Source organism: Dromiciops gliroides, chromosome 1, assembly GCF_019393635.1.
Source record: "Dromiciops gliroides isolate mDroGli1 chromosome 1, mDroGli1.pri, whole genome shotgun sequence".
NCBI classification, from domain to species: domain Eukaryota; kingdom Metazoa; phylum Chordata; class Mammalia; order Microbiotheria; family Microbiotheriidae; genus Dromiciops; species Dromiciops gliroides.
In genome coordinates, this window is record NC_057861.1 from 515,959,943 (window position 1) to 515,974,710 (window position 14,768).

The window sequence follows — 14,768 nt, forward strand, 5'->3', positions numbered from 1 at the left end:
TCATTTTCTTTCTCCCTCCCTCTATGCTTCCCTCCTTCCCTCTCGCCCTTCCTTTCTTACTATCCTTCCTCCATTTTCCCGTCCTTTTTTTTCAAGGGTACTAATACTAAATAGGAACCTCTAGACTTCCTTTGGAAACTCCAGCTCCTGCAGCCTTTCCTTCTCTACCCAGGTTTGTCTTCTCGCCGGTCGTACTTAGCTAAGCCATAAGCTTCTTAATTTGCACTTCTCTTCTGCTGCGGATAGCTTTCGGCTCTGAATTGGTCTTTCTAAGGTCTTTCTGTTGCTTATTTCTCCGGAGAACTAACAGGATAAGAGAAAGAAAGGTTTGGAAGAGTGGTTAGGTGCGTGAGGCTGGCAGAGCCTGGAGGGGGAAGTGATGCCCATCCACTCTCAGAAAGGCCAGTAGCAGCGTAGGTTGGAATTTCCACGATTTCCCGGACAAGCATAAAAAGTTTCTGCTGGACTTAGAAACTTGGGAATGAAGGGGCCCTCCAGCTATGGTAGCAGTCGTAGGAAAGGGAGTGATAGCTGAGCAAGCTCCGCATTAGAAGTGTGTATGGGGTGGATGAGGACTTAATTATTAGTGTGCGAGCGTGAAGGAAAGCTTAGGAGTCAAAAAAATTATCCCCCCGCTAAAGTGACACCGCAAGACCTTAGAGCTAACTCCCAGAGCAGTATCCGTCTAGTTGCAGGGCCGGAGAAAGCCGCAGACCCCCTTTGGCCCGCTTCTTTTTCTCACCACTCAGCAACGCACTCACCTCAGCATTTTACAAAGCCTGCAGAGAGAAAGGAGAAACCTCCCTGGCGCATTCTCTGGTTCCCCGGGGCAGAGAGAGCGGCAGCAGGGAGGGAGAACGCGGTGGGGCCGTGAGGATGGCGGACGTGTTTAGCGGGCGGATCCTTGTCAACAAGGATGGGGACACGGTGGAGCCCGAAGAGGTGCTGCAGAACAGGGGTGGGATTGGTATCTTCTCAGCAGGCTGGTGCTCCCCTTGCAGGGACTGTCACTCCCGCTCCTCTGCGACTTCTACACGGAACTGGTGGAAGAGACCCATCCGCCGGCCCCCTTCGAAATAGTCTTTATTTCCTCCGACCGCACCCCGGAGGAGATGGTAGATTATATGCACGACATGCACGGGGAGTGGTTAGCCCTACCTTTTCACGACCCCTTCAAACAGTGAGTAGGGGAAGGAAAAGAAGAGGTTGGGGATGGAGGGGACCAATTCCGCGAGAAAGGACATCTCTTTGTAATCCTTGCCATAAAACCAGAATAATTTAGTGCCATAAAAATCCCTCCTCCGTAAGATACCCCCTTCGAGTACATAGAATTTCCTCTTTAATTGTTAACTAATGAGTTTATTTCGAGCAGAGATGCGTTTCTTAGCTTTTCCCTTTCACACCTGTAAAAGGTGCCCTGGATCTTGAGTACTTTGTCAGTTCTTTTGAGGTCTCTTCAGAGTTTAAGTGTTAAGACTCTTATAGGTACTATGGAGTATTATCTTCTTCTAGCCTCTTGATTTAGTTTTCTAAGCTTCACGAAACAAAAGCAGGTGAATACTAGTAAAATAGCTGAAACTTGAATGGTTTGAAATGGAACTAGTAGATGTTTGTTGTAGTCATATAAATCTGCCTAGAATAAATGATTTGTTTTTTGATGATTAATAAGCTTAGGTTAGATTCATACTTGTTTTTATTTGTTTATCCCGAAGCTTTTATATTTGTACTTTAGGAAAGGTAGTATAGTGTTGTGTATAGAGTACAGGATGTGGAATTAGGAAGACCTAGGTTCAAATCCCACGGTAGACCCAGGCTGTGTGACTTAAATCACAGAACCTCTCTGTACCTTCATCTACAAAATGAGGCTATTTGGACTTGATTACTGTAAGATCCTCTTTACTTCTAAAGCTATAGTCTCTATGATTCAAGGAAAACTGAAAGTCACATCCAAATCTAGGCTTATATTTGATAGTAACATCAGACAAATTAAGAAGAATACTGGCATTTACTGTAGTAAATGTAGAGACTGCAGTATCATTCCTATTCCCGATGTGATTTAGTCAGTGGAAATTTTATATTTCACTGCTTTTGCTATGTTGTACTGTGTGATGCTTGTGTAACAGGAGGAAGATTGACTGACTAGGAAGTGATTATTTGGAGTACTTTTTAGTGATTATTTGTTAAAGTTATTTTCCAGGAAGACCTTTATTTCAGGTCACAAACCTTCTTTGCTTTATTAAATGACTGTGGAAATTGTGTAGCTGAAAAAAAAACAAACCCAACATTATATGGTAAGCATATCCCTTAGTGATGAGATTTTTCTCCAAGCTTAGCTAGATTGGTCCTTGGGGAACAGATATTTAGCTCATAGCCAAGCCTACTCTAAAATCCTTTCGCGGTTATAAAACCCACACGAATTTGTTCTTTATGGACCAAGTGTTTGAGAAACCTAGGTTACTTTAGTTTTTTTCCTTGATGTACCTGACACAATCAGGTGGGTGAAATTATTTAAATTGTAAGTTTCTCATACATATTTATCCATTTCTCCTTTTCTTTTGTTCTCCTTCTTTCCCTGCACATTTAAACAATTAGTTCAAAACCTTTCTTCTTAAGCACACGTTACTCAGAGACAGGTACACTACATTTTATCCACTCAAGTGTGATACACTCATTAAGTAGGTGATAGATATGTGTGTCTCAAAATTCCACATATTTATGTGCATATATGCACACATGTATGTGTATGTTTATAGTCTCTTCTGAGTTCATGACCTGCATTTGGGTAAGATCAGGTAGGCAGGCTAGCAAAGCATTTTGGGTAAAATCAGACAGGATATCAGGGGTAGGTTCAGGACAAGGTGCATTTTTAGCAAAAATAAAAAATTTTAAAAGGATGCTTAAACTATTACAAAGGCCTTTCTTTAGTAGAGAAAAATGTATGTTTATCAGTCAGTTAATTAACCTTTGTTAAGCTCCTACTGTATGCCTTATTAGATAGGATAAAGAAAAGTGAGTAAGTTCCTAGGAACTATTTAAATTTGTATGAGTTACATTTTGTAACTATAAAATGCTTGTGATACAGTAGATAGAGTGCCAGCCCTGAAGTCCAGGAAGTTCAAGTCACTTAACCCTGTTTGCCTCAGTTTCCTCATTCTGCAAAATGACATGGATAAGGAAATGGCAAACCACTCCAGGATCTTTGCCAAGAAACCCCCAATGTAGTCATGAAGAGTCAGACACCACTGAAAGCAACTGAACAACAAAAAGTGATTGTGGAAAGGGAGGTACTGTAGGAAGTATTACCAAAATGCAATGTCACACAGAAAAAGAAATAGAATAACAGCAAATATAGCACAACCTTATATGTTAGTTTTACTATACCCTTTTCTAAGACTTTTCCTTTCCTTTGTTCTCATAGCTAGGTGGTGCAGTAAATAGAGTTCTGGGCCTGGAATCAGGAAAACCTTAACTTCAAAACTGCTTCACACTTTAGTAACTGGTTGACCTTAATCAAGTCACTGAACCTTTTTTTGCCTCAGTTCTCTCCAACTATATAATTGGCGGTAATAATAGCACCTATTTTGCAGGGTTGCTTTGAGATTAGATGAGACAATATTTGCAAAGTGCCTGGCATGTAGTGGGCACTGTGTAATGCAATTATTATTATTTTTATTTCTTTCTTCCAGTTCCCGAGCCATGAATCCAACTCTGTTCCCGTCTTGTGCCCCTAATGGAGGCAAAGCATTTGAAGCCCCACATTTGAGCTCTCTCAAATTGCAATTGCCTTTGTAGATAATTTCCTGTAGTCCTTTATTTCCTGCTGTTCCTGATATACCTTACTTAGAAATAGCAATTCCATGAGGGAACAGTGTTGCTTGGTAGGTCACCCCACTTCCCTAATTATTCCTGGCCCTATTCCCTGCCTTACCATGATCAGCCCCTGTTCCAAGGGTCGGTGTACTATATCCTCTATCTATCTTTATTCACTGCTGCCCCACGCCCCCACCCCATACCAGCTGCTCCTAGGAAATCACACATCCTCAGTGTTGGGATGGGATGTCTCCCAAGGAGACCAACACTCAGATAATCCAGCTTCTCAATGATTAAACTTTCCCCAGACTAAACCCATCACAAGTCCTCAAACCCCTACCTTGTCCCCTAGAAAACTGTTCTTCATTAGCACCCCATACCATTCTCTAGACAAAACCCACGACCTTTAATCCAATGTCACAGTCTTTTCCTCTAATACTTCCATTCCATACCTCCAATTTTACTGAAAACTTATAAAAATTTATTCCTCAGCATGTTCACCCATGCATTAATAGCAATGCATCACCCATCCTCTTCTGTTGCCTTGCCCACTTCTGTATATTTATGAAATATCTTTTGTTACTATTTCTTCTCACTGAGGTTGGAATTCATCACTGCCACTCTTCACCCTTTGATTTTCTTGAATCTTTCATTTCTCCTTAAAATCTCTAATCGTCTAGACGGTGGGAAGATGGTAGTGAACTAGAGGAAGACAGATCCCCACAAACACACCAATAAGTCTTTAAAAAATGTTCCAGGCTGAACAATGATAAGCAAAATAAAAAAGAGAAAGCTATTAGGGTTGGCAAAAGAAATAGAGTCAAGCAGTACAGATGAGAGCAAGAGACAGTGCCACACCAATGCCCAGAGCATGGCTTAGGCAGTCATGGCTTAGCCTCTGAAGGAGATATAGACAGACTAGCCTTGGCCTCAGACCTTGAGACATCTCCTCTCTGTGAACTGCTACAGAAGAAGATGACTGAGCAATGGACAAACTGACTAACCCAGAGTGCAATCAGCTGGTCTGACCCACAATGTTATCCCCATTGCCCGGACGCTTCTGCCAAAGCCACAGCAAGAGAAAGTGAATGATACTCTGTCTTGCAGGAGGCCTGCTAACAGCACAATCAGAAATCATCTGGTTGGGGGTAAGTGGGGGCTTGGTAGATAGCCACTGTATCTGGGATTAAGCAGAGCCTGCCTACATCATCCCAAAGAACAGAGGGAGCCGAGACTGACTCAAACACAAAGCCCCAATCCAGAAACTGAGGCAGGAAATTGAAGTAAACAGAAGAAAATGCTAAACACAAAAAAAAAGAAGTGCATTGGACTGAAAGAAGCCCAAGGAGTAAACCCAGAAGAAAAAAGTAAGTCCATAACAATTCCACATGTAGATAGCTTCAAAGAAAAGAGTGCCCTTTGCCACAAGGACTATAGAAGTACTTAGAAGTGTCACCGGTAGTCCTTGGATATTCTCAATTAAAGAATTAAACTTGCACGCACATAATTTAGATAAAAGTAGGATTCTGTTTATTGCAATTGAACAAATGGCCAGGAAGGGAGATCCTATATCTCAACTTAACTGCGGGCTATTTATACGGCAGAGTAAACAAAAAATCATGTAAAGGGTCTTCCTTACTTCTTGGGGCATCCCTCTTGTTACACCTCAGCCAAATATTTTGTCTTTCAAATGTCATGCCTCAGAGGCTCTTTCCTTGGGCTGGTCTGTATCTGGGAACAGATATCAAGATGTTCCGGAGACTCTAACTGCATCCTTATTCCCCCAAAGGTTTACATATTTCAGCTCTTCCTTACTAGGGGAGAGAGCCCTTTCATGCCACTGAAATGAAAACAAAAACAATCAGGCCAGCCAGACCAGCACAGCTCTCTCTCTCTCCCTCCCTCTCTCTCTCTCTCAATGCCATTCTGCTATTTCTGATGTCCCCTACCTCAGAAGTAATGAAATGAGATACAAAATTTAATTTTGGAGGAAATGATAGGTAGGGGAGGAAAGAAGGGCAAGAAAATTAGTAATTTACCTTACCCCAAGAAATTAACTCCCTGAAATGAGATTAGTCAAACAGAAAGCAAAGACTCTATCAGACATGATGTATTAAATAAAAATGTAAAAATTAATTTAAAAAAAACAGGAAAAAGTAAGACATATACCTTTCAAAATTAATGACCTGCAAAATAGATAAATGAGAAATACTCTAAAAATTATAGTACCATGTGACCTTTAAAAAAGCCAAGATACTATAGTACAAGAAAGCATAAATGAAAACTGTTCGGCCCTATGATGATTGACCATAATGGGTAAGACCATCCTTTCAGTCCTTTAGGCTCAAAACCTAGGTCACCATCTCTCAATATTCAATTTGTTGCCAAGGCCTGACAATCTCTTCTTTGCAATATCTCTTGAATATGGCATCTTCTATCCTTTGACACTGCCACTAATATGACTATTGTGATACACTGCTAGTGTGTCTGCCTGCTTTATATCTCCCCACTCTAATCCATTCTCCTTTCAGCCACTAAGGTGATTTTCCCGAATTGAAAGTCTGACCATGTTACTTCCCTACTCCAGTGGCTCCTTATCATCTCCAGGATCAAATGAAAAATCCTCTGTTTGGCTTTCAGAACCCTTCATAGCTGAGTCTCCTCCAAGCTTTCCAATCTTCTTACACTTTAGTATGCCCCTTCCCTTCCATATACTGAGTTCCAGTGACACAGGTCTCTCTGCTGTTCCATGAACAAGACATTCCATCTCTTGTCTCTTGGTATTTTCTCTGTCCCACATGTCTGGCTTCATTCAGTTTTTGTTTTGTTTTGTTGTTTTGGTGGGGCAATGAGGATTAAGTGACTTGCCCAGGGTCACACAGCTAGTAAGTGTCAAGTGTCTGAGGCTAGATTTGAACTCAGGTCCTCCTGAATCCAGGGCTGGTGCTTTATCCACTGTGCCATCTAGCTGCCCCCTTCATTCAGTTCTGAGTTAAAATTCCACCTTCTGCAGGAAGCCATTCTCAATATATTTTAATTCCAATGTATTCCCTCTGTTGATTATTTCCTGTTTATCCTGTAAGTAGCTTGTTTGTACATATTTGTTAGCATATTCTCTCCCACATTAGAGTGTGAACTTCTTGAGGTCAGGGACCATCTTTTGCCTTTTTAAAAATTCTAGTACTTAGCAGAGTAACTGGAACATAGTAGGCATTTAATAAATTTAATATTTATTAACTAATTAATTGACAAAGTAAAAAATAGAAAGAATCCATTGATCATCTCCTAAGAGCAAACCTAAAATGAAACTTTTCAGGAACATCAGAGCCAAAATCCATAGCTTCTGGGTCAAAGAAAAAATACTTTAAGTGGCCAAAAAGAACATTAATAATTAATAGATATTTACCAAATTCAGGGAGAAAAAAGAGACTAAAACCATTATAGTGAAAGTGTCAATGTGTCACTTTCGGAACTATACAAATATAATAAAAAACCTATTAACAGAATTTTAGAAAAGTTAGAGGGGATAGACCCATACTTTAAAAGGTATAGCATTTGGGGTAGGGGGGTTATTGTTGTTATACCAAATGCGGAAGTTGAAGTGAGAACTAAATTGAAACCCCACTTGTGCCATTTACTACATGTGCTACTTAACCAAGCAAGTTGCTTGACCTCTCTAGGCCTCAGTTTCCTCCCTTCTGTCTAGTCATGTCTCTTCCATCTTGTAAAGTTTATTTTTTAACCAACATGTAAGGCTTTACATTGATTCCTTCTAAATTTCATTTATTTAATTCAATCCAATGCTATCCTGTTAGAATCTTTTTGAATCCTGACTTTGTTATCTAATATATTAGGTATCCCTTTCATCTTTGTGTCATCTAAAAATGTGATATTCATGCCATTTATGTTTTTAATTTCAAATCACTAATTTTAAAATATTAGCGTATAGGACCAAGCACGGATCTTTAAGGCATCCCACTGAATATCTCTTGCTAAGTTTTTAAAATTCAATTTTTTTATGTTTTCAGCTCCTAATTCTCTCCCTCCCACAACCCCCCTTTCATTGAGAAGGCAAGAAAACCAAAACCCATTGCAAATATATATAGTAAAGTAAAACAAATTATTGCATTTGCCATGTTCCACCCAACAATCACGTCAATATGTAAGAACAATTTTGAAGGAATTAGGAACTAAAACAAGAAGTGCTACAATACGTATTTCAGTTCATATGGGTCCTTTCCTTTTATCTTTGACCTCTATTTGAGTAGGTATATGCCTAGTTGCCTAGTAGTAATCACTGTGCCAAAGGGTATGTATTTTAGTGACTTTTGGAAAATAATTCCAAACTGATTTTTGAAATAGTCATGTATAACTCTTCATGACCCCATTTGGGGTTTTCTTGGCAAAGATACTGGAGTGATTTGTCATTTCCTTCTCCAGCTCATTTTACAAATGAGGAAACTGTGGCACACAGGGTTAAATGACTTGCCCAGGGTCACACAGCTAGCGTCTGAGGCCAGATTTGAACTCAGGAAAATGAATCTTCCTGACTCTAGGCCCAGCATTCTATCCACTGTACCACCTAATTGCCAAGACTATTACATAGTTCTATAAATAATACATTAACATGCCTGTCCTCTGAGGCCCCTCTAACATTGACCATTTTCTTCTTTTTGTTATCTTTGACAATCTGATGAGTGTAAGATAGAACTTCAGAGTTATTTTCACTTATATTTTCTTATGTAGTTGATCATAACTTATAATTCTTCAGCTGAAAACTCTCTGTTTATATCCTTTGACAGGTTCCCTGGAATTTATTTTTATTCCTATATATTTCTATCAAACCTTGTCTATTTTGGATATCAGTTTGCCAAGGAAATTCATTACAAATTATTTTTCTCAGTTAATTATTAATCCTTCTAAGTCTAATTTCATTACCATGGCAAAAAAATTCCATTTTACATAATTGATTGTTCATTTAGTCTCCGGTAATGAACTGCCTCTTCAAACCTCTCTCACATCTCACAGATGTCTTCTACCACTTTCTCTTCCTTCACTCTTGTTTCACATGATGATGAAATAACCTCACACCTTACCAAGGATAACCCCTCTAACATGTTTAAGTGATCCCATTCCATGTCATCTCTTCCAGCAGATAGCCACATCTATTATCCCCACTCTTTTATCTTCAATATCTTCCCCTCCACCGGTGCCTTTCCTACCGCCTACACACAGATGTATGTTTCCCTGCCCTGAAAAAAATCCTCACTTTATCTTTTTTTTTCCTCACTTAATCTTTTCATCCCTGCTATTATCCTGTTTCTCTTCTGCCCTTTGTAGCTAAACTCCTCAAAAAGGCAATCTCTAACAGGTGCCTCCACTTTTTCTCCTCTCACTCTCTCCTTAACCCATTACAATCCAGCTTCTGACCTTATCATGCTGTGATTGGAAACTGCTCTCTCCAAAGTTACCAGTGGTCTCTTAGTTTAAAAATTCAGGGGCAGCTATGTGGCGCAGTGGATAGAGCACCGGCCCTGGAGTCAGGAGTACCTGAGTTCAAATCCGGCCTCAGACACTTAACACACACTTACTAGCTGTGTGACCCTGGGCAAGTCACTTAACCCCAATTGCCTCACCAAAAAAAAAAAAAAAATTCAATGGCCTTTTCTCAGTCCTCATTCTCTTTGTTTTTTGTTTTTTGTTTTTTAGTGAGGCAATTGGGGTTAAGTGACTTGCCTAGGGTCACACAGCTAGTAAGTGTTAAGTGTCTGAGGCCGGATTTGAACTCAGGTACTCCTGACTCCAGGGCCGGTGCTCTATCCACTGCGCCATCTAGCTGCCCCCCTCATTCTCTTTAACTTCTCTGCAATCATTGACACTGTTAATCACCCTCTCTTTCTTGATGCTCTCTTCTCTCTAGTTTTTCAGGACACCACTCTCTTCCACTATCTCATGTGTTTTTTGTTTTTTTTCTGACCATTCCTCTGCCTTCTTGACTGGATCCTCTTCTAGATCTTTCCCTCTAATCATAGCTGTCCCTCTGGGTTGTGTCCTGAGTCCTCTTCTCATCTCTCTCTTTACTACTTCACTTGTGGATCTTATCAACTCCCAGGGATTTAATTACCACCTTTAAGTTGATAATTGTCAAACCTACCTTGCTTGCCCTGATCTCTCTTCTGACCTCCAATCTCACATCTCCAACTGCCTTTCAGACATCTCAAACTGGATATCCAGTATATATTTTAAACTCAATATGTCTAAAATAGAACTCATTGTTTTCCCTCCTTGGTCTTCCGCTCCTACCATTCCTATTACTGTACAGGGCAACACCATCTTCCAAGTCCCTCAGTTTAACAACATAAGAGTCATCCTAGGTACCTCACTATCTCTCACCCAACTTACCCCCCCCCCATTCTAAGATCTCACCAAGGCCTGCTGATTTCACCTTTGGAACATCTCTTGAATATCCCCCTTTATCTCCTCTGACACTGCCATTACTCTAGTTCAAGCCCTCATCACTTCACTCCTGGACTATGCAATAGCCTGCTGGCAAGTCTGTCTGCCTCAAATCTTTCCCCACTCCTTCATTCAGCCACTAAAGTTCCTAAAATGCAGGTCCAATCACGTCTCCCCTCTCTCCCCCCATTCAATAAACTCCAATGGCTTCCTCTTGCCTCCAATACCAATGACAGAATTCTCTGTTTAGCATTCAAACCCCTTCCTAATCTAGTCCCCTCCTACCTTTCCAATCTTCTTCCACCTTATTCCCCAACATATACTCTGATAACAACTAGATTTTGATCCAGGGTGACTGAGAGGATAGTGATTCCCTCCTCAGTATTGGGGAAGTAAGGAAGAGGGGAGGGTTTTTCAGGAAAAATAATGAGCTTGCTTTTGGATATGATGAGTTTAAGATGCTTACTAGACATCCAGTCCAACATATGTTCAGTAGGCCGTTGAAGATAAAAGCCTAGAGGTTAGGAAAGAAGTTAGGGCTGGATAAGTAGATCTGAGAATCAACAGCCTGGAGATCATGGAATCTATGGGAGCTAATAAGATCATCAAGTGAAATAGTAGAAAGAGAAAAGGAGAGGAGAGGAGAGTGCTCAGGACAGAGTCTTGAGGAACACTCATGGTCAGTAAACACTACATGAAGACCTAGAAAAAGAGACTGAGAAGAAGTGGTCAGACAGGTAGGAGTTAATATGGAAATGATTTCATTTGATCTTTACTACAAACCTCTTAGGTGGGTATTCTTATCCCCCTTTTATGCCCAGGGAAATGATCTGAATTGAAATTAAGTGACTTGCAAGTTGTAAGGGTATGGGGCAGAATTAGAACTCATAACTTTCTGACTTTAAGCCTAGTACCGTGCCCATTATGCTATATCACCTCTTTATAACTTTATTTTATCTTTAACACATTCTAAATAAATCTAAATCAGAGAAGGAAAAAGGTATCGACATATTTTGATAGAGAAAGTCAAGAGCTCTGTCAACCAAGGAGAAGAGGTCTCCTTTATAGGTGCAAAGCTCACTTCCAAATCTTTCCCCTACCAGCTTAAAATAGTGTTTAAGATTCCTGAAATTAGAATCACTCCTTTGGGAACTGAGATTGACAATTCTCTGGGTTTCTCTAGAGAACTCTTTTAAATACTATATCAGTATTTTACCTAGCAGTGACAACATTAATTCATTAATATCTGAAACTGAAATGGATGATCAGATCAGTTCACTATCATTTATTTATTCAGTATTTGCAAAACACTTCTTAATTTCCTGCTCTAGGTAGACATTGTGATACAGAGATTTTTTTCCATATAAATATTTTAATGTTTTCCATTGACATTTAGAGATAATTTTCAACATTTGTTTTTATAAGATTTCTAGTTTCAAATTTTTCTCCATCCTTCCCCTCCCTCCTGCCTCCCCAAGACAGCAAGTAATCTGATATAGGTTATATATGTATAATCACATTAAACATATTTCTGCATTAGTCATGTAATGAGAGAAGAATCAGAGCAAAAAGGAAAAACTTCAAAAACAACAACAACAACAACAATAGAAATAGTATGGTTCAATCTGCATCCAGATTCGACAGTTCTTTTTTTTTCTGGATTTGGAGAGCATTTTCCATCATGAGTCCTTTGGAACTATCTTAGACAATTGTATTGCTGAGAAGATTCAAGTCTATCACAATTGATCAACACACAATGTTGTTGATACTGTGTACAATGTTGTTCTGGTTTTGCTCACCTCACTCATCATCACTTCATGCAAGTCCTTCCAGGTTTCTCTGAAATCCATCTGCTCATCGTTTCTTATAGCACAATAATATTCCATTACATTCATTTACCACAACTTGTTCAGCCATTCCCCAATTGATGGACAACCCCTCAATTAACAGTTCTTTGCCACCACAAAAAGAGCAGCTATAAATATTTTTGTGCATGTGGGTCCTTTTCCCTTTTTTATGATCTCTTTGGGAAAAAGTTCTAATAGTGGTATTGCTGGGTCAAAGGGTATGCAAAGCTTTATAGCCCTTTGGGCATAGTTCCAAACTGCTCTCCAGAATGGTTGGATCAGTTCACAGCTCCACCAACAATGAATTAGTGTTCTAATTTTTCCACAGCTTCTTAAAGAGATTTTTTTTTTAATAGCAATGCTCCTACCCCCAAAGTACTTCCATTCTACCTAGGAGCTTCTATTTTATTAAAATGTCATTTGGTGGAAGAAAGCCCCTTAGTGGAGTGGGATATAGGAGAGTAAAATTTTCATATGAATAAAGGATTTTGAAAGATTTGAAGTATGGGAATCTACTGTGCCTGGGAAGAGTAAACATACATGGGACATCACAGTGAAAGGCAAAAGAAAGGGATAAAGAAGCACTGAATCCTAGAGCCAGAAGGTCTCACCTAGAGTTAAGTGGGAATCCCTCCTACAATATAACAACATCCCTGACAAATAGTCCTTTAGCCTCTACCTGAATATATGGGGAATTCATTATTTCCTAAGGTGTCCATTACACTTTGGAACAGTTTTACTTGTTAGGAACTTTTTCTTTATATTGGGAAGGAATCTACATCTCTACAATTTCTTCCCAATGGTTTTTGATGTCTCAAGCCAAACAAAACAAATATAATCCTTCTTGCAAACATCATCCCACTCTACTATGTTCTTTTCTCCAGTTTTCCAATTCCTTTAAATAATTAGAAGATGGCATGTTTTCAAGTTTCCTCACCATTCTGATGTACTCCAGTTTGTCAAAGACCTGAAAAATGGTACCTAGAGGGGACACAGTATATTGATGTAGTCAAGAAACATTGAAAATATCAGCTTTCCTTTTCTGGACACTATAACTTAAAATTGTATTAACTTTTAAAATTGTCATGTCACCTTATGTAAAAGAGTACATATGGGGTTGTGTGTGTTTCTGTATATGCATGTGCATATAAAAGCATGTGTCTAAATACGCACGTATCAACATACATATACACACGAAAACACACGTGTCTCTATCTCTATCTTTGCTTGGGTAGGAATAAGCAGGAAAAGAGAGTTAGAAATAGTGCCTCATGCAAACTTGTCCTTCTCAATTAAGCCTCAGACCAGCCTTGAGAACAACAGATGGAATAAATAAGATTACTCTATAGATTAAGCCCCTGAAATCAGGCAATACTAAACAGGAGGGGGGGGGATTTTCATAATCTGGCATGAAAGGAGAGAAATAATCTCTCTGAAGGTTAGTGGGGGAAAATTCCCTAAGAAGGGAAATTATCACTTATCCTAAGTGATAAAAGTTAGAAAGTAGTCTGATAACTTCCCATTGGAGAATAATAGGAAAGGATAAAACATAAATACGTTGTTTTGGTAATAATAATGGTAATAACTTCTTGAATTAATTTAGAATTAAAGAATTAAAAACACATTATCACACTCTTAGGTGCATACTAGTATTCCACTGGAATCATCAGTTGACTAGTCAAGACAAAGAGGTGACCCTGGCTTTTGAAGGTAATATTAATGAAATGCAAGGTCAGGCAGGTCCTATCAATGTGGAAATGCTTTGAGTTTCCATACTGGTGATGGCCTGTGTGTCTTTTTCAAATTTGGCCACTGTATTTCTGTTTGTTTGTTTTTTTGCTACAGAAATATATGAAGACTATTTTCTAAGGAATGGAGGGGATTGCAAATTGAGTTTTTAAAAATTTTATCAGTGGATATCTATTTTGTGTCTAGTTCTTTGCTACTGTAAAATGTTTGCTGTAAATATTTTGATGTACATGGTACTTTTTAAAAAATTCAATTAATTTTATTATATTCTGAACTTAATAAACCCCAAATAAAATTAGTATTTCCATAAACATTGTAGACAGGCCTGGAAAGATATGTATGAAATGATGTATTGTGAAGTGAGCAGAACCAAGAGAATATTGTACACAGAGACAGCAATATTGTTTGATGGAGAACTGTGAATGACTTGACTATTCACAACAATATAATGATCCAAGACAATCCCAAAGGACTATTGATGAAACATACTATCCACTTCCAAAGAAACTGATATTGATGGAACAGACTGAAGCATGCTATTTTTCATTTTCTTTCATTTTTTTCCTTTTAATCAAGCTTTCTTGTACACATTTGCAAATATGGTAATATTTTACATAAACATACATGTATAACCTATGTCTGATTGCTGCCTCAGGGAAGGGGGAAGGGAGGGAGGGAAAGAGGGATAAAAATTGGAACCCCAAACTATAAGTAAAAACATTTATTATTTAAAAAATAAATAAAAAAGAAAATGATAAAAAGAAAGAAAACTTTGTAGAAACAGAAGTATAGGATTTTACATGAAACTGAATCTCCATTACATATAGCTTGCATTTCTTCTAAAATATATAACAAATTCAGGATATAACTTTCAAAGCTGTCCTGCATGTTTGTAATTCCTTCAAT

General features: G+C 38.8%; 1 protein-coding gene across 1 annotated transcript in view; it reads left to right on the forward strand.

Annotated features, from left to right (window-relative positions):
- The first annotated feature begins 624 nt into the window (after positions 1–624).
- Positions 625–14,768, forward strand: part of NXNL2 (nucleoredoxin like 2) — a 20,737-nt gene continuing 6,593 nt past the window's right edge. Inside the window, 2 exon segments of the mRNA XM_043976192.1 lie at positions 625–1,005; positions 1,008–1,180. Of these exon segments, the coding sequence (XP_043832127.1) occupies positions 877–1,005; positions 1,008–1,180 (302 nt within the window). The 5' untranslated portion in view covers positions 625–876.